Source organism: Myotis myotis, unplaced genomic scaffold (assembly GCF_014108235.1).
Source record: "Myotis myotis isolate mMyoMyo1 unplaced genomic scaffold, mMyoMyo1.p scaffold_m19_p_2, whole genome shotgun sequence".
NCBI lineage: Eukaryota > Metazoa > Chordata > Mammalia > Chiroptera > Vespertilionidae > Myotis > Myotis myotis.
The window spans coordinates 34,967,034-34,988,521 of record NW_023416324.1 but is presented as its reverse complement, the minus strand read 5'-3'; the positions used below and the strand labels follow the sequence as shown (position 1 = coordinate 34,988,521).

Below are 21,488 nucleotides of genomic sequence, written 5' to 3'. Positions count from 1 at the left end.
TAGTTTCTGTTGAGAAATCAGCTGACAGTCGTATGGGTACTCCCTTGTAGGTAACTGACTGTCTTTCTCTTGCTGTTTTTAAGATTCTCTCTTTGTCTTTTGCTCTTGGCATTTTAATTATGATGTGTCTTGGTGTGGTCCTCTTTGGATTCCTTTTGTTTGGGGTTCTCTGCGCTTCCTGGACTTGGAAGTCTATTTCTTTCACCAGGTGGGGGAAGTTTTCTGTCATTATTTCTTCAAATAGGTTTTCAATATCTTGCCCTCTCTCTTCTTCTGGGACCCCTATAATTCTGATGTTGGTACGCTTGAAGTTGTCCCAGAGGCTCCTTACACTATCTTCATATTTTTGGAATCTCTTTTCTTTTTTCTTTTTCAGTTGGGTATTTTTTGTTTCTTTGTATTTCAAATCTTTGACTTGATTTTTGGGATCCTCTTGTCTGCTGTTGGATCTCTGTAGATTATTCTTTATTTCAGTCAGTGTATGCTTAATTTCTAGTTGGTCCTTTTTCATGTCCTCCATGGTCTCACTATACTTATTGAGGGACTCATTAAATTTATCGGCGGTTTCCATAAAATTCTTGAAAAACCTTATAAACGTGGCCTTGAACTCTATATCCAGTCGTTTGCTTTCCTCCATTTCTGCCATTTGTGACCTGTTTCTTTGTCTCCGCATTTTGGCTGCTTCCCTGTGTTGATAGAGTGGCTTTCTGTGCTAGGTGTCCTGTAGGGCCCAGTGGCTCAGCCTCCCCAGTTACCTGAGGTGGACACTCTTGGTGCACCCCCTCGTGGGCTTTGTGCACAGTCTTGTTGTAGCTATGCCTTGGTTGTTGTAGGATCACTGGGAGGAATTGACCTCCAGGGCAATTGGCAGAGAGAATCAGCTGTGTCTGCAGTGGGAGAACTTCTGTGCTGGAGACACCCTTCTGGGGCAAGACTTGCTTCAGTGGGGCTTTGGTGCTCACTGAGACTGCACCCTGAGTGTGTCCCTTATGGATCTGAGGAGTTGTGATCTGGATGGTTCCCCTCTGACCACTGGGTACAGTGGCTCTTGGATCTAAGGAGGTGCTAATTTAGCCTCTGCCTGAGGTTACACAGCAGGAACTACGAAGAGAACTGCAGATTCCCCTTCCTTTTTTTTGGAGTTTGGAAGTGCCCTGATGATGCTCAGCTGTGTAGCAATGCAAGCCGCTGTGGGGCCTTGGGCCTTCTCTTGGAAGCTCTGGGTCTATCTGGCCCCGCTGCGGTTAGGTAATTACAGGTTGCAAATGGCCGGGGCATTCATATGCAAAAGCCTCTGCCGCAGCCTGGGCGGGGTGGGGTTTCAAGAAATCAAAGGGCGGAGAAAGCAGCTATGGCGGAGCCTCAGCCCTGCCCTAAGGAGTCGCGAGTCCCAGTGTCCCGGCAATGGCTGCAAGCACCTCTGAGGGAAAGCCGCTCTCAAGCTCGCCCGCTGCCAGACAGTCCAGTATCTCCCCGTATGAGTCCTGGGTCCCCAGAGACTTCCCGGAACCGGATTTCAGAGCCGTCGGGAGCTTGTGTCTCCCTCCGGATTCAAAAAGACAGCCGCGTCCTCAGGTGCCAGACCCTTTCCGCGCCCGAGCCCCCGTACCTCTGCACTCCACCTCCGCAGCTCCTCCCGCTCGCAGTGTGCTTTTCTTTCCTTCTAGTTGTAGAATTTACACTCAGCCAGCCCTCCTGTAGTTCTGGATGATGTCCACCTTGTGTTTTTGATGCATTTATCGATTGTTGTGGGAAGCAGCAATTTCCCGGTGTTTATCTATGCCGCCATCTTAGTTTCACTTTTTTAAGTAGACTTTTATCAATCCAAAGAGTAAGTTAGTTTACATTGTCATTTACTACCTCATGAAATAAAGGGTAACATTCCACAGATATCAGCAAAAATAACACACTGGACATAAGAATTTGATAAAGAAAAGCTTTCATTTGAAGACTTAATCTGGGGCTCTTGAATTCATAAAGTCTCTTATATACTAATTTATAGAGAATATTTCTCAATGGAAACATTCAATACAATGAATCCACTGAACTAATTCTACATACCCCAAGACCACTCAAGAATCTATATAGTGATTAAAACAGACAACAACTTTTGCTTCTGAGCATAAACGATCTGGCAATAATGTCAAATGCTTTAAATCAGTAGTTTACAAAGCAATTCAGGTAATTATCAGACCAGTGCTCTACCTTAACAGAGTTAGTACCATCTCTGAAATTAGGGGTTTTTTTTTACAGATGAACAAATTGAAGCTTACGGGTAGAGGTTAGGTGACTCTCAAAGACACTGGGTAAATAAGTGGCAAAATAAGATCTAAAAAGCAGATCTTTCAATCTCCTGATCTTTTGATATACCACAATTTATTTAAAAAATATATAATTTGCAATTTTCTATCTTAAATTAGGAACTAAAATTTTGTTTTTCAAAGTGCTCACAAATAACCATCTTTAAATTCAATTTAAACACAACTTAAATATCTATGACAACAGCTTCCTTTGTTTCAAAGCATATTTATCAATCCTTATATCAACTCAAATGGAACAATTTCCAAGCAAATAGTTCACTTACTTCAAGAAATACTAATATTTTAGGCATTAATATAACGTAAAAAAGCCCAAGTCATCAAAAGAATTTAGATAGTCCTTTGGAGTTCTCTGTAGTACAATTCACTACAGTTAAGCATGAGTACTTCATAAAAGATCATTTCCTCAGTTCAGAGCATCTGTGAGATTTACCATGTACCTTCAAAAAGCTCAAGAGGCAGTTTATTGCATTTTATGATTCAAAAAATGAGATTTAGAGAAAACACAGCTGAATTCAAACCTGGGTCCAACCACTTACCAGCTATGTGTGTGATTGTGGGCAAGTTATTATGCCCTCAGTGCCTTTCAGTTTCCTCATATGTACAATGGGAACAGGAACAGTATAAACTTTATAGTTAAGAAGAAGTGAAATAGTGCACTTAAAGCAATGAATACATTGCCTATCATGTAGCAAGTGCTCAATAAATATTAATGATTAATCTTAAATCATGTCTTCATAAATAATTCTGTATTACTTTCTCATCAGTTGAAAAATTACTCTGCAAAGCATCAATACTTTGGCTCCTCTGTTCACAGAAAGATAAAATAAATGTAATTTATCAAAAAGGTTCAAAATTAGCTGGAAAAATAAAATAAAAACCTGTTCCATCTATAATAATAAAAGGGTAATATACTAATTAGACAGGATGTCCTTCCGGACAAAGCCGGGCAGAGGGAAGCCCGGGTCCCAGGTGCCAGAGGGAAGCCGGTGCCGGCAGCCAGGGGAAGGAAGGCCTACTCTTGCACAAATTTCGTGCATCAGGCCTCTAGTAAGATAATATTCTTTAACTGGTAAAACAATACAAGAAAATCATTGATGATGGTGAAAACACCAGTGAGGTTCCTCTTTCCCTGGCAACACATTAGTTAGGAAACCTTTTGTTTTACAGGTAAAAAAGTGACTTGCGTCAAAAATACTATATACAATTTAAAATCTTCCATGGCATTATGATAATCAAAAGGCATCCTGAAACTCTCAAATGTTTTGTCTCACAAAATATAATTTTCGCCAAAACCGGTTTGGCTCAGTGGATAGAGCGTCAGCCTGCGGACTGAAGGGTCCCAGGTTCGATTCCGGTCAAGGGCATATACCTTGGTTGCAGGCACATCCCCAGTAGGAGGTGTGCAGGAGGCAGCTGATCGATGTTTCTAACTCTCTATCTCTCTCCCTTCCTCTCTGTAAAAAATCAATAAAATATATTTTAAAAAAAACACAATAATTTTCCCCCTCACTGTGGAAAGCATAAGCAACTATATATGACAAATATATGTATACTAAATAAGAAACATATATACATACATATATTATTAAATACTTATAGGTTGCAGAGAGGAAGGGAGAGGGATAGAGAGTTAGAAACATCGATGAAAGAGAAACATTGATCAGCTGCCTCCTGAACACCTCCTACTGGGGATGTGCCCACAACCAAGGTACATGCTCTTTACCGGAATCGAACCTTGGACCCTTCAGTCTGCAGGCCGGCGCTCTATCCACTGAGCCAAACTGGTCAGGGCAATACTTGTTGTTTAGATGAAAATTTCAGATTAAATTATAAAGTTCATTCAAGGGTTTTTAAGGTTTTATTAGTGATTTGTGGTAGAGGAACCACTAAGCAAGTGGTAGAGTATTCAAAGCTGTCATACTCAGGGGAAATTTAAGATACAATTTGCCAATTCCATTCACTATGCTACACAAAGGAGAAAAATAATGAATTGGGGTCATTTTAGAACACTTAAAATATGTTTCCACCTATTAAAAAAATCATAGCGAAATAATATAGCAAATTGCTACCTTCATTATCTAAAAACAGGATTCATAGTAAAACATGCATATCACAGATATTTTGCATATCTGTTTTTTTTTAAACTGCTGTACTATTAATAGTACAGTTTTATGCTTTATTGACATAAACTAAAGAACACTGGTCGGGGAGCTTTAGACCTAATTCTGCCACCAACTAGGCCTGTGATTTAGACAAGCCATCAACACCTCCAGGTTCATTAGAGCTGTACTAGATAATTGAAGATACTTTTCTAGGCCTGTATTCCTGAGCTGTGAAATGATTCCTATTCAAGGAGAGACTTTTATAGCTCATTTGTTTATGCTGTTGAAATGTTATTTACTTAGGTATATATGTACATGCCCTCATCCAATATACATGTATTTAAGATGGCTTAGATGTATTATAGGCAGACGTTAGGCTATCACCATTATCTTACTATCAGTTCCAAGTAATTTTTTGTTGCAGACTTTTTGCATTTCGATTTAATAATGGACTCTACTGATATATAAAGATACTTTTTAAAAATAAGTAACTATATATGCTAAACATATATTTTAATGACTCATATAATGATTCATGCCTTTCCTTGTAGGTATTTCTCAGAATTCAATTCACAGCTCTAGTCTCTTCACACTGGCCCATCTTATTCACAACCGTAGTTTCAACTTTCACATAAACACTGGGTCTCCCAGATCTACCTCCTGAGATCATTTCAATTTACTTATCATCTGTTGTCATTATTTCAAATTCAACGCAATGAACAAAGACTTCAGCTGCCTATTTGTTCTCCTTCTATTTACTATCTTAATGAATAAGAACAACATCACTCAGGTGCCCATGCCAGAAATCTGAAGTCAACTTTCCACTTGTTCCCTCTCATCCCTCACATCCAATTAGTTAACTAATCCTATTGAACTAAAGCATCACTGTCATTTATATCTCCTCAACATTCTTTATTGCCATTGTCATTACTAAACTTAAACCCTGTTAATTTCTTGCTGAATTCCTACAACAGCTTTTTATTTTTTTTTAGATATATTTTATTGATGTTTTACAGAGAGGAAGGGAGAAGGATAGAGAGCTAGAAACATCATCGATCAGCAGCCTCCTGCACACACTCCACTGGGGATGTGCCTGCAACCAAGGTGCATGCCCTTAACCGGAATCGAACCTGGGACCCTTCAGTCTGCAGGCTGACGCCCTATCCACTGAGCCAAACCAGTTAGGGCAACACAACAGCTTTTTAAAAAAATCAATTTTAAAATACCAAATATTGGTGAAAATGTGGAGAAAAAGGAACCCTTATGCACTGTAGGTGGGAATGTAAATTGGTGTAGTCACTATGAAAAATAGTATGGAGGTTCCTCAAAAATTAAAAATATGACTACTATATGATTACTTCTCCAGTTTCTAATAGCTATGCACTTACTTTTAGATTGTTACAGTAAATAATTTTTATAATTTATTTTGAAACCATAATAAAGATATCCATGCTTGATTCTTGAAACTTGAAAATTAAATGTAGAGTACTTTTACATTATGAATATAAAATATTAACTGAAGAAACAAGTAATAAGCTATGATTAAGCTTTCTTCTACTGGGTACCAATATCATGATCCCTAAGCTACTCCAAGAAAAATATTCTTACATTAAGCTCAATGGATTCTCTTACAACTTTTGATTCTAGCCTTTGTAAAATAACAAACACACCAGGTAAAGTACTAAAATTTATAATTCCTCAGATCAAAGCATGTTCTAACTTGCCACAAATATCAACGTCCAACGCCAGGCTTCCAAATTTAACACAATTATTTTGCATCTGTGTCTAAGTTTTATCACCTATAAAGGGTGCACATTAAATCATAAGGATTCCCACCTGCCAGAGCATCGCGATAAAGCTGTACAAAATGGTTAAAGATATCCTTCGGCAGACACTTTTCATCAGGCAGACATTGTAGAAGAATGACGATCTCGGACTGACCCACTGCATGCATTCCCTTGGTTGTGAAACACCAGCACTTCCTGTTCACATCTACAGATGGAATAAAAATATAACAAAGACATCTCTCTCAATTCTTAACCTTTGAAAAATGCACAAAAGTCTGTTATAATACAGCAAAGAATAAAATAGATCATACTGTCTGTATAATTCAACCTGCGATTTGTACTGCATTGAGCCAAAGAACTACTGTAGAAAATAAAATATACCGATGCCTCTGGCTCTCGGCAAACTCTTAGAAAAACAATTGGAAGGGGAGTAAAAGAAGTAATAGTGAAAAAAGACACACGGAAAACTTTTAACTGCTATTATTTAAAATAGTGTAATTATCAAAAGAAACAATGTTCCTTTAAAAATAAATACAATCTACACATCCTTAGCTATAATGATCAAAAATCTATTTCCCCATCTTTATTTAAAAAACAACAACACACACTTCAACATAGGAATTACTTATGTAAGGCTTAAAACAACAACAACAAAAGCCAATATTACAGCTTTGAATTCAGGTTGTGGCCTAAAATATATTTTTTATGTGTACATTAATCTATGACTAAAAGATTCTAGCTATTCTAATTATAGACCTTTCTACAAGAAAATCCTAGATCATCAACATGACTTTACTTAGCTTCATGCTGTAAAAAGTAATGAAAAAGATGGCTTGTCTGGACTACTTACTTCCACTTCTTCACTATAAGGCTCTGTAGAGTCCTAATAGCATAAGCAATATATACTTAAAAATGTAGTTAAAAATAATGTTCAGTCTTTGGCACTTTTATCATTTGTACTCCAACATAGTGGGATCCCCAAAGGAATTGAAAAAGGATTCTAATAAAATTATAAATACCACAATGTAAATCAAACTAACAAAAGATCCCTTCTTTCATTTTGGCAATTGTTACTTTATATACCTAAACAGATGGTGAGCTGGTCTGGCTCAATAGATAGAGCATCAGCCTGGGACTGAAGGGTCCCAGGTTCGATTTCAGTCAAGGGCACATGCCCGGGTTGCAGGCTCAATCCTCAGTAGAGGGCGTGCAGGAGGCAGCCAATCAATGATTCTCACATTGATGTTTCTATCTCTCTCTCTCTCCCTTTCTCTCTGAAATCAATAAAAAAATATATATATAAGAGGAATTCTAGGTTAGCCTTGGCTGATTTGGCTCAATGGATAGACCGTTGGCCCGAGGACTGAAGGGTCCCAGGTTCAATTCTGGTCAAGGCACACAGACTCAATCCCCAGCAGGTTGGTGCGTGTGCAGGAGGCAACCAATCAATGTGTCTCTCTCACATCTATTTTTCTCTATGTGTCTTCCCCTCCCTTCCACTGTCTCTAAAAATCAATGGAAAAATATCCTTGAGTGAGGATTAACAACAACAAAAAGAATTCTAGGTTAGATATTTTCTAAGTGCAATTTATAAACTAGATATGACAAATTGAAATTTTGACCAAGTTATTTATTTTTTAAATTTAATTTATTGGGGTGACAATTGGTTAATAAAATTATATAGGTTTCAGGGGTACAATTCTATAATATATCACTGTATATTGTTTTCTTTGGCTTTCCTTCATAGAGAATTCACCTATCTCATTCCTATGACTAAAAGCAAGAATTTGTTAGTCCCATAATTGTCTTCTGGGATATATTATTTTATACAAACCAACTTCTTCAGTACCCAGAGGTCAATAAGATGTGGCTCTATATAAAAATATTTGTAATAAATTTGAAAGCTTTATGTATTATCTATGAGTCAGTAAAGCATCTCACTTTTTATTTTGAAAAACAAATTTCTAACTTACAATTTACAATTTTAACCATCGACAACAAATTCGCATTTAAAACAAATACAAGTGGGTCAGGGCCACCATCCTCCAACTGTTGCATCACTGAAATCTGTGATGGTTTCTCTTCCACAGCATAGTCTGTAAAGGGAAAAAACAATGTAAGAGACTGGCTAACCGGACAAACACAGAAAGAAATCTGATGGAGGAACAAGCAGATTATGCAAAGGAAAGAGAGAGCATTTGGTTGATAGGCAGAGTGAATAGAGGTTTGTGCCTGCTATCTCAGTATCATTAACAGTGCCCCCTTTCATTTTCAAAAGTGACCCAGTCCAATTTGGAGGACAACATGGTTATCCTATGTAGAGATTGCTCCACAAAATGATTTGTGCCAAATCTAAAAACAACTTTTTAAAATATATATATATATATTATTGATTTTTTACAGAGAGGAAGGGAGAGAGATAGAGAGTTAGAAACATCGATGAGAGAGAAACATCGATCAGCTGCCTCCTGCACATCTCCTACTGGGGATGTGCCCACAATTCAGGTACATGCCCTTGACCGGAATCGAACCTGGGACCTTTCAGTCCACAGGCTGACGCTCTATCCACTGAGCCAAATCGGTTTTGGCAACAACTCTTTTATTTAACAAAAGTTCTCCAACAATCATAATAAGAATTTCACATATTACATGTTCTAAGAGCAACATTTTAAAGAATCCATGATATATAAGAAAGTGATAACATACTAGTTACTTTTGGAAAGGATGCCTAGCGGTTGAGGTAGAAGAGAATCCTACTTTTTACTCAATGCCCTTTAGTGTAGTTTGAGATTTTTTACCATTAAAAAATTAAACTTTAGAGAGAACCAAGATGGCGGCATAGGTTAACGCCGGAGTTTGCTGCCTTGAACAACTATTTCAAAAGTGAAACTAAAAGACGGAAGGGACATCACCCAGAACCACAGGAACGCTGGCTGAGTGGAAGTCCTACAACTAGGAGGAAAGAGAAACGCATACGGACACTCAGAGGAGGCGCAGTGCTGAAGTCAAATTCTGAGGTGCGGAGTGCGCGGAGTGGGCTGGCGGCGGAGGGCGCGGTTGGCATTTTCAATCAGGAGGGAGTCGCAGACTCTGAGCTCCAGATCCGGGCGAGTCTTTAGGGACCCAGACTCAAACGGGAGAAGCGGGGCTGTCTGGCTTAGGTCAGAGCGAGTGCAGCTTTCTCTCCGAGCTTTGCAGAGGGTGCTGGGACTCAGAGAGGCAGAGCCCCTGGGGACAGGACTGAGAGCCGCCATAACTGCTCTCTCCAGCCCACCCTGTTGATCCTGTGCGACCCGCCCAGCCCAAGCCCTGCACAGAGGCATTTGCCGGATAGCCTCAGGCAAAGGCTAGATTAGCACCTCCCTAGAGGACAGAAGTTCTCTCACTGCAGACACAGCTGATTCTCATAGCCACTTGGCCTGGAGGTCAAACCCTCCCTGGTATTAGCTACAACAAGGTTTAACTATAAGACTGCGAACAAAGACCACAAGGGGGTGCACCAAGGAAGCATAACAAAATGCGGAGACAAAGAAACAGGACAAAATTGTCAATGGAAGATATAGAGTTCAGAACCACACTTTTAAGGTCTCTCAAGAACTGTTTAGAAGCCGCTGATAAACTTAATGAGATCTACAAGAAAACTAATGAGACCCTCGATGTTATATTGGGGAACCAATTAGAAATTAAGCATACACTGACTGAAATAAAGAATATTATACAGACTCCTGACAGCAGACCAGAGGAGCGCAAGAATCAAGTCAATGATTTGAAATGCGAGGAAGCAAAAAACACCCAACTGGAAAAGCAAAATGAAAAAAGAATCCAAAAATGCGAGGATAGTGTAAGGAGCCTCTGGGACAGCTTCAAGCGTACCAACATCAGAATTATAGGGGTGCCAGAAGATGAGAGAGACCAAGATATTGAAAACCTATTTGAAGAAATAATGACAGAAAACTTCCCCCACCTGGTGAAAGAAATGGACTTACAGGTCCAAGAAGCGCGGAGAACCCCAAACAAAAGGAATCCAAAGAGGACCACACCAAGACACATCATAATTAAAATGCCAAGAGCAAAAGATAAAGAGAGAATCTTAAAAACAGCAAGAGAAAGAAACTCAGTTGCCTACAAGGGAATACCCATACGACTGTCAGCTGATTTCTCAACAGAAACTTTGCAGGCCAGAAGGGAGTGGCAAGAAATAGTCAAAGTGATGAATACCAAGAACCTACAACCAAGATTACTTTATCCAGCAAAGCTATCATTCAGAATTGAAGGTCAGATAAAGAGCTTCACAGATAAGGAAAAGCTAAAGGAGTTCATCACCACCAAACCAGGATTATATGAAATGCTGAAAGGTATCCTTTAAGAAGAGGAAGAGGAAGAAAAAGGTAAAGATACAAATTATGAACAACAAATATGCATCTATCAACAAGTGAATCTAAGAATTAAGTGAATAAATAATCTGATGAACAGAATGAACTGGTGATTATAATAGAATCAGGGACATAGAAAGGGAATGGACTGACTATTCTTGGGGGGGAAAGGGGTGTGGGAGATGCGGGAAGAGACTGGACAAAAATCGTGCACCTATGGATGAGGACAGTGGGTGGGGAGTGAGGGCGGAGGGTGGGGCGGGAACTGGGAGGAGGGGAGTTATGGGGGGGAAAAAAGAGGAACAAATGTAATAATCTGAACAATAAAGATTTAATTAAAAAAAAAAATTAAACTTTAAAAAATGCACCTAGAAAATAAACCAAAAGTATCTGAAGTGATTGGTTTCATGAAGGAATACATTTATGTAAAAATCAAGAGTTCAGTACATATATCACCAAAATCACCAGTAAATCACACATCACATTCTGAACATGAACAAGTTAATACATGAGGCTCTGAACAGAACTCTTCCCATTTAAATCCTATAAGCACAGTACTATGTCATATTCAGCCACCCCATTTTGAATGATGGTAGTCATCTCAGTTTGAAGTCAAAATCATGGGTAATAACCACTGTAGAATATAAAGACAGTGGAAAGAAACTGAAAACATGAAAATTGCATATAGCCAGGTAGAACAAAATAACACCATTTCCCAATGACTAATAGAAACCAAAAAACTAGTTTTTGGATGTATGGGAAATGTCTACCCTATCAATGAAAATATTTATTAGAAAGAGAAATACTAAGCGACTTAAAAGAAAGAAAAAAAATTATGAAGTTAATTCACTGGAATATAACATTGCCAAATTGTGGTGAAGAGAGAGAGTAATGTGGTTTAAGTAAGCAAATATGAGATAACCAGTTTCAAGTAGGAGAGGTTTTGACAATTAGAGTTAATGGACGTGCATTTTAATGAAAATGCAATCTTATTTATCTTAACAACAGAGTAGACCAATATAATTTCTTATTAATCTAAGATTTATGAAAATAGCAAAAATTTGTCAACTACATAGTAATTTTACTAACAAAATATTTTTAGGGGTTCCTGCCTGGTAAAGAAACATAGGCATTATACAAAACAAAAGAATGCTTAACTTTATGTGAAAGTTCACTGTTGAACTATCAGAACACAGTTGATCTGCTAGTACAATACATTCAGCCAACATTGCTGAGAGCCTACTATAGGCACAGCACCATGCTAGCAGCAAAAGACACAAACATACCTGGCCAGCATGGCTCAGTGGTTGAGAATCAACCTATGAACCAGGAGGTCACGGTTTGATTCCTGGTCAGGGCACATGCCCGGGTTATGGGCTCAGTCCCCCGTGTGGGGCGGGCAGGAGGCAGCCAATCAATGATTCTCTCTCATCATTGATGTTTCTCTCTCTCTCCCTCTCCCTTCTTCTCTGAAATAAAAATATATTTAAAATAAAAAGATACAAACAAAAATAAAGACTGAAGGAATTCATCTTCTAAGTGAAAGAATCAGACTTATAAAGTATCTACTTTACAATAAGAAAAGAATGCAGTAACAGTCTACAAGAATTCGTACTAAAACAGTAAGGATCCAAAACACTACTACAGAGACAGCCTAGGTAAGGATTCAGAGGAGAGTTTTCCACTAATCTGGATTTTGAAAGGTTGAGGAATTTTTCAAGGATTCTAGGTTATAGAAGGGTATTATAGGCAAGGAAAGAATAATATTAATTACATGCCTCCTTTGTACCAGTTTTTTTTGCTCAGTACTTTCAGGTATGAAATCTGACTTAATATTCATGACTCTTAAATTAAGGTGGTGTAATTACTAGTTGTTTTTTTTTAAAGAGTAGGAAAAACATTCAGAGAGGATATATGATTTGCCCACTGGATCACACAGCTACAATGGATTAGTACTGAGAGCAAAGCTCAGATTTGTCCAACTCTTTAGTCCATTCTCTTCCCACTCTTCCACAGCAGAAGAAAAGGCATGAAAGTATGAAAAGAGACTATTCAAGACAGTAAATAAACTGTAGCATGCACGTGAACTGTAGAATGCATGAGGCAGTAGCTGGAAATAAAGTTAGAAAGATAAGTTGAGATAAGGTTATAAGGAACACTGTATGCTAAGATAGGCAATTTATACTGAAGGGATTGAAAATCCCATTGACTGTTTCTAAGCAAAAGCAATATATGATAATATCTTTGTTTAAAAAGATAACAGGCTAGATGTGGAAGATAAAGGACAGAAAGACTGAAGGCAAGGAGACCAGGTAAAAGAATAGGAAAAAATTGAGGAGAAATTATTGATAAAACATCTTTTGAAACTGTACTAACTGAATGCTGATCTGGATATGTCAACAAGAAACTTTCACAAAAAGATAAGCATTTTTTAAAATTGTTTAAAGTATTACAGATGTCCCGTTTGTTTGTTCCCATTAACCCCTTCCACCCTGCACCCGCCCCTCCCAGGCCTTCACTACTCTACTGTCTGTGTCCATAATATGCATATAGATTCCCTGGTTAAGCACTTCCTACCCACCCCACCACCCCACCTTCCCTCTGAAATTCGTCAGTTTGTTCATGCAAAGACAAGCATTCTTTAAATTGGATAATAATTTTACTTCTTATCAGAACTCACTAAAAATATTTTTAACAATAAAATTGCCATTTAAGCATTCTCCATTTATTATATGTACACTAGAGGCCCGGTGCAAAAATTCGTGCAGGGGGTGGGAGGTTCCCCCTCAGCCTGGCCTGCACCCTCTCGCAATCCGGGACCCCTAGGGGGATGTCCTACTGCCAGCAATCCAGGACCATTGGCTCCTAACTGCTCACCTGCCTGCCTGCCTGATCACCCCTAACTGCCTCTGCCTGCCTGCCTGATGCCCTTAACCCTACCAGACCACTGTACCGATTTTTCGGTAATTTCCACACAAAGGTGGAATATTGGTGCTAGATGAAAGGTAGATGAAAGGTAGACCTATTTTCTACAATGTCTCCAAGTTCCATCTTATTCTAACCACTTGTTTGCATGTAACTAACATTTTTCTATATCATGTTGGTTTTTTCTCTTTAATGCTCAGGAGCCCAGGTATAGGGGACAGTTAGGTTCAGGGCCTCAGGTCTGGTAGGATTAACTGCTTGCCTGCCTGCTTGATCACCCCTAACCACTTGCCTGCCTGATCGCCCCTAACCGCCTCTACCTTGGCCCCTGCCATCACGGCTTCATCCAGAAGGACGTCCAGAATGATGTCCAGAAGGTCGTTCAGCTGTCCAGTCTAATTAGCATATTACGCTTTCATTATTGTAGATTTCTTAATGTATATTATACTTCAAAACAAAAAGTTAAATTAATGTACTGATGTATCAGGTGGGCCAACCCTGGAACCACAAGAAACACTTCAGAGTATTATATGCTTTAAAATATCTTCAGCCTAGCTGGTGTGGCTCAGTGATGGAACATCACCCATGAACCAGAAAGAGATCACCTGTTTGATTCCTGGTCAGGGCACATACCAGGTTACAGGCTTGATCCCCAGTAGGGGGAATGCAGAAGGAAGCCTGTCAATGATTCTCTCTCATCATTGATGTTTCCACCTCTCTTTCCTTCTACCCTCCTCTCTCTGAAATCAATAAAAACATACTTAAAATACACATATATTTTTAAAAACTGCCAATGAACTACATTTACACTAAAATTAAAAATATATCCTTCCAATAAATGAAATAACATTATCATATAAAAGCATAAATATCCACTCTAAAACAACCAGTAACAGCAACAATTAATTTCATGGTATTGAGTAGTTGATTTTTTTGTTAGAGAAGGGGTGGTTATCACTCAAATTCTATCTCTTTCCCTTAATTAGAAGGCAAAATGTAAGTACACAAACCTCCTTTTACACCAGTAGAGATGAGAATGGGAGGAAGACCATCTTCAGGAATAAGGTTCATTGCACTCCCAACAGGACTTCCAACCTGAGTAATATTCCCAGAGAACAGAGAAATATCTGTCTAGGAAAAGCAAATGAGCAAAGTGAGCATTATAAAGATGTTTAAGACTTTGCAAAATATAATCAAGGATATAAGTGAGAATTTAATTGAAAATATGGAATTCATACTTTTTCATACTCATTAACCTATGGTTTCCTAAAACACTGGGCTTATACTATGAAAATGTTTCCAATTGTACAGTCTCTCCCTTTGGCATCATCAAATCATACTAATGAGAGAAGAGGCAAAGCTTCCTTTACCCAAGTTTCTTTTGCCATAAAATATATATATATATATATATATATATATATACACACACATATATATATACACACATATATATATATACACACATATATTTAAAACTTGCAGTGTGAAAACAAAATTTCAATGTTACCTCATAATTTCTGAACTTTTAATGTATTTGGTTTATTAAAGTCTCATTTATACTGCTTTTTCAAAATACCTTTGAAAATAGTGGTGATGGTTGTACAACAATATGAAAGTACTTAATGCCATGGGCTATGCACTTAAAAATGGTTAAGACGGTAAATTTTATATTATATATATTTTACCACAATAAAAAAAATTTAACTTTGATAACATACAGAGATTAAAATAGGTCATCATTGCCCTGGCCCCTTTGCCTCAGTGGTTAGAGCGTTGGCCTGCAGACTAAAGGGTCCCAGGCTCGATTCCGGCTGGAGGCACATGCCTAGGTTGCAGGCTCGATCCCGCCCAGTGGGGGACGTGCAGGAGGCAGCCAATCAATGATTCTCTCTCATCAATGATGTTTCTATCTCTCTACCTCTCTCCTTTCCTCTCTGAAATCAATAAAAATATATTTAAAAATAAATAAATAAATAGGTCATCATTTTCATTTACTATACCATGAAATAAAACTTCATTTTTCTTTGCATTAATATGATCGTGTTAGATGTATTTAATAAAATATAATGTTGCAAAACATTTTGAGTGGGATTAAATCCACAATTAACGACTTAATAGACCACACTCAAAGATCTATTAAAATGATGCTCTCCTCTCCATATTCTCCATCATTTAAGAAAGAAAAATAGCCCTAGCTGGCTTGGCTCAGTGTATAGAACATCAGCCTGCGGACTGAGGGGTCCCAGGTTCGATTCTGGCCAAGGGCACAGGCCTGGGTTGCACGCTCAAAACCCAGAAGGGGGTGTGCAGAAGGCAGCCGATCAATGATTCTCTCTCATCACTGATGTTTCTATCTCTCTCTCCTCCCTTCTTCTCTGAAATCAATAAAAAGAAATAGAAAAAAGAAAGAAAAATAAGGTTTAAAAAAGCATTTTAAAACTGTTTTTTTTAAATATGTAGAAGAATGTTTATAGCAGCTTTTATTCAATGCACAATAACCAAAGGCTGGAAATAATCCAAATGTCCATTAAAAAGAAAATAGATAAATTGTGATATATCCATATTGATGGAATACTACTCAACAACAACAAAAAAATTAACTTCTGATGCATACAACATGGATAAATTGTACAAAAAATAGTTTTGAGTTTAATAAGCCAATTTAACCCCACACAAAACATTATATACTATATGTTTCCACTTACATGAAATTCAAGACAGGTCAAACCAATCCACAGTGATACAAGTCAGAATAATGATACATCTTTTCTCCGGGAAAAGATGCACAAGAAATTTAATATAAAGAGGTATTGACAAAAGAAGGGTATGAGGGAACCTTCTAAGTGATGAAAATGTTTTATATCTTCACCTGAGTGGTGGTAACAGGGTGTGTGTGTGTGTGTGTGTGTGTGTGTGTGTGTGTGTGTGTGTGTATGTGTTTATATGTATACTAGAAGCCCACATAGGCCTTCTTTCCCCCAGCTGCCGGCACCAGGTTCCCTCTAGCACCCAGGACCCGGGCTTCCCCCTGGCTGCTGGCAGACATCCGGGACCCAGGCTTCCCTTATAGCCCCAGCTTCGTCTGGAAGGACATCCGGTCTAATAGTATATTACGCTTTTATTATTATAGATATAGGGTGTCCCCAAAAATGTATATACACGCTTTGAATAATTATAAAGGCAGTGTTTATTAAAATACATTTCATTTTTATTTAACAACTATCAGCTGTTAAAGTGTGTATACATTTTGGGGGGATACCCTGTATTTATATGCTCATCAAGTTGTTTCCCAAAGATTAATTCTCCTAAAGCACTTTGCTATATATATTTTAAACTTTAGTAAAGATTTAAATTACTTTTAAAAATATGTCAATATCACCCAGCCAGCACGGCTCAGCATGGCACATGGCAGCACGGCACATGGTTCGATTCCCAGTCATGGCACATGCCCGGGTTGCGGGCTTGATCCCCAGTGGAGGGCGTGCAGGAGGCAGCCAGTCGATGATTCTCTGATCATTGATGTTTCTATCTTTCTATCTCCCTTCCTCTCTGAAATTATTAAATTTATATTTTTAAAAATATGTCAATATCTTGCCATACTTTTATCTATACTATCTATAATTTAGTGGGAAACCATTATGACTGATTTCAAGGCATAGTACAGAAAATAAAGCAATATATTCTAACTTGCTACTTAATGATGCATTAATTCACCTTTTAATGTCGTAAGAAGTGACCATTTGGCTTCTACTTAAATACCATCTGTGAAAAGGCATTTATTTAATTTACTGAGCACCTATTAACTGCCAGAAACTCTACAGGCCATAAAGATGAGAAAACTATATTCCAGTCTGGCCTTAGAGAATTTGTTTTCCCTCATTTTACCAGATAAATATTATAGTAGAGTGTTGAACAATGTGAGAGCACAGAAATAAAATAACTAACTTGGTTCAGTTTCTCTTAAACTGAGCTACACCTTGCGTCCCTATAACATTTATCCACTAGAGCTTCCTCATTCATTAAAAAAAATTTATGCTAACCAGAGCAATTAGACAAGAAAAAATAATAATAAAAGGCATCCAACTTAGAAAGTAAGAAATAAAACTATAATTATTTACAAATGACATGATTCTATATAGAGAAAACAATAAAGATTCCACCAAAAAACTATTAGCAACAACAACAAAAAAAAACCTCTGTTTTAAGAACCAATCATACAATTTAAAAGATGTAAAAATTTTTAATAGAAAACAAAGTCATAATTGCATAAACATCATAGATATAATTGATTCAGGCAAGAATTGTCAGAGGACAGTGAAATCACTTGCGGAAAGATTGCTGGGGGAATAGGACATTCACAATCTCAAAGTATCAACCCTCACATTACTTATTAACTGCAAAGAGGAATAGCTACTTTTGCAGTGGAGAAACACAGGAGATATCAATTTAACCAACTATCAAACTGATTATTTCTTTATGTGTCTCACTAAGAAATGATCGTCACTTAGGCGGTATTATTATTATTGCCAAAAATGTTTAATCTGAAATTAATCATGAGGGGGGAAAAATCAGACAAATACAAATTAAGGACTTTATGCAAACCATGGCCTAGATATTCCAAAAATATTAATATGGTTGACCTTGAAAAATGCAGAGGTTAGGGGCATCCACAACCTGCACAGCCAAAAATCTGCATATAACTTAAATCAGTCCTCCACATACTTGGATTCCCAACCATGGATTGAAAATATACTTGACCATTGAACAACACTGGTTTGAACTGCAGTGGTCTACTTAAACACAGTAAAATGAAAAGCAAAATTTAACAAGTGGTATAACTGTTCTAAAGTAAAGGAAACCAAAAAAACACAAAAACTAAATGCAACTGTGATCCTTGATGGGATCCTAATTTTTTTTTAATAACAAAAATTTTATATATGTGCACATGTGTATAAATGAAATCTATGAAGAACATTATTGGAACAATTGAGCAAATCTGAATATGGACGATACATTAGATAACAGAATTATATGTGAAATTTCTTTCTCATATAATTGTATTGTGCTTATGAAAGAAAATAGCTTGTTCTTATGCAATGAAGTACAACTAATCCTCAAATGGCTCATCAAAAAAATAACTGTGTGTGTGTGTGTGTGTGTGTGTGTGTGTGTGTGTGTGTGTAGGGGTAAAGCAAATATGGCAAAGTGTGAACAATTGGTAAATATACGTGAAGAGTATATGAGTATTCACTGTACTATTCTTGCAACTTTTCTGTGAGTTTGAAAATTTTTCAAACAAACAAGTGAAGGAAAAAGAAGGAACCTTCTTGACAAAGTGACTATGAAGATTCAGGGAAGAATAAGATAGTTCTGGCTGTTGCCCTTTGAAGCCTTAGTGGGGGGGGACTTAGAAATATTTGAAGACAGATGTGGCCTGGTTTAATGTTCCTTCACCAAACAGGAAATTTAGCTCTGTATGTCAATAAATCTAATATTAATAACATGCAATTTCAGCTAAAATAAAATCCATAAATCATGTAAATCCCTGAAAAAATCACTGATCATAAATATAAATAGTAACTAACAACTCTATGAAAACTTCAAGAATAAAAACTTTATCTAAATTTGATCCTCTTATTTTATTTTTTTTAAATGGACACATATACTTAGGTGGAATTAACATAAGCCTTATTATAGCTTTGATGACCAAATTCAAGGAGGCAATGAGCAATAGAAAGGCTACCACTATATAAAAGTATACTTGCTCATTTTGACCCGAGGTGACTCTTGTTTCCTCACTGAGTCCAGAAAAAGTAGCTAGTATTTGTCCCCTTCTGAAAATTAGGTTCCAAGGAAAGAGAATTCCATTAGCCCCAAAACTGTGACTAGAATATCCTAGAGAGACACAGTGGAGGTGGCAACACAATATAAGCTAGCTTCCTTAGGTAAATAATGAGTCTTCCAACCATTAAGTCAGTGGTTTTCAATTAATTTTTAAGCTTTGGGACCCTTTTTAAGCATCTTCCAGGGAAATACAACAGGGAGAAAAGAAAAAAGTGGAGATAGTTGGATTGAGAGAAAGAAATATCTTCCTCCAGCTTCCTTCGTATTGCTTGGCTCTCCCTCACCACTGTACTCCAGAGAGGCTACCACAGAACCTGGGGAACATGGTTTAACAGTTAACTGCCATAAGCATCTATAGACACAAGTGGCGGACCTTTTTTAATTAAATTCAAAATATCGCGGCAGTTAACTGGTTAAAAAGCAATGTATCAAAGAGCCAGGATTCCTTCTAGCACAACTTCTAGCTATAGCAGTAGCCTGAGCTCACCTGAGAACAACCTTCATAAGAATCTTTCTCCTGAAAAAACTTGCAAATATAGAATAAGAACTGATTTTGCCACATATACTGTACCCCTATAAAACGCACACATGCATTACTAGTAGACTGTATCCAAACTTACAGGGTTCCATAGAAAGGTCACTCAACTTAGAAACAAGCAAGACCGAGGCAGCACATGCTAAGGAAAGTAAGCACTCACTTTTAGTTACCATTTTGCTTTCTTACCTCTGCTGGTAGAGGACTGGTAGTTACTGGCTTGACTGGGTCATGTGACACAGCCAGGGTTCCTGCAGAGGAAGTTCCATTCATTGTTAATTTGGCTGCATCAGCAACTTCTCCATTAGGCAAGATCCCATCAGCAAACCAAACTCGCCTCTGTTCTCTGGGCTGAGCCACTTAAGGAACCAGAAAAATAAAAGGGGCATCAATGTGACATCGGTAGGGTTTCTAACATCAAAGAAGAGAAGGTCACCAATTCCAGATGTAAAAAAAAAAAAAAAAAAAAATCACTATTTAGCATCTTCTAATTAGAAACATCAGAACTGTAACTGTGTGTAAAAGTGGTTATAAATTAATAAAATACACATTTAAGTATATATTACTTCTATAACTTATATGCAAAGATTTAAAACACTTTGGTTTAAAATATGAAGAATTCTTAAATACACCTATGATGATATCACATACTCTGTCCCATGACACTAAAAGAGAAACTAAAGTGTTTTAAGTACCTAGGAAATAAATAGTAGGGGGAAAATATCTAGCAGTAGACATCCACATCTCCTAAAAATATGAGGTTCCATAGGAATTAAATATCTGGAAAAGTGCTATGGTATTTTTAAAGGGCAAAAGACACCCTGAAGAATCTTGAAGAATTATTAATTAAAAAGGAAGAATTGGCTCAGACATATAAGAATTGGGAAGCAAACTGACCAGAACTTTGGCTAAAGTGTAACTGAAGGAGAAAAAGACTTATCTGGCAGTGAAAAAGTAGTTGGCATTTTAGTAAAAGGACAGGAGAAAGCTGGAAAACTGAATCTGATGAAATAATATTTTTAAATCCAGTTTTGGAAATCAATTCAAAGAGCCAAAACAAAGAGAGATTAGGGAAGAACAACAAAAATGACAAATGAAGTAAAGAGAATAAAGATTTTAAGAAAGAAAACCTGAACTCATAAAAATACAGAATATCATTAAGCGATAATCCAAAGAAAGGGGAAAATGGGGAAGAGTATGATAATGTCAATAGAAGACTTTGATCTTCAAAAGGGGAGAAGGGCTATTAAGCAAGGGGAAGGGAATACTACTATACAAAAAGATATAAAATTAATGCAAGAAGATTGATTTTAATTATCAAGGGAAACTTCCTAACAAGATCATTTTAAGGAATTATGTAATTGTTACTTTTACTACTGATAATCCCCTGAACGTACAAAGTGCCTTTCATCTGACAATATCATAGTCATAGAGATATAATTAAAATAAGTTGAGCCTATAATTTCCTATCTACCATATGATATAATCAGAATTGAAGTTCTGAATTTTATAAAGATCTATGTACCTAACACAATATTTCCATATTTTTATATGAATAGATTAAAAATGAAGAGAAAATGGCTCTGTATGTGTCAAAAAGC

At 37.3% G+C, this 21,488-nt stretch overlaps 1 protein-coding gene across 9 annotated transcripts in view; it reads right to left on the bottom strand.

The window, feature by feature from the left end:
* Positions 1 to 21,488, bottom strand: part of ZFYVE9 (zinc finger FYVE-type containing 9) — a 134,223-nt gene that overhangs the window by 36,664 nt on the left and 76,071 nt on the right. For 8 of the 9 annotated variants that reach the window (XM_036347418.1, XM_036347422.1, XM_036347424.1 and 5 more), the window contains 4 exons: positions 20,077 to 20,246; positions 14,519 to 14,639; positions 8,184 to 8,306; positions 6,260 to 6,415 (listed from right to left, as the gene is read on the bottom strand). In XM_036347418.1, coding sequence (XP_036203311.1) covers positions 6,260 to 6,415; positions 8,184 to 8,306; positions 14,519 to 14,639; positions 20,077 to 20,246 — 570 coding nt within the window. The remainder of the gene's footprint in view (positions 1 to 6,259; positions 6,416 to 8,183; positions 8,307 to 14,518; positions 14,640 to 20,076; positions 20,247 to 21,488) is intronic. The other variant, XM_036347419.1, reaches the window with a different exon arrangement.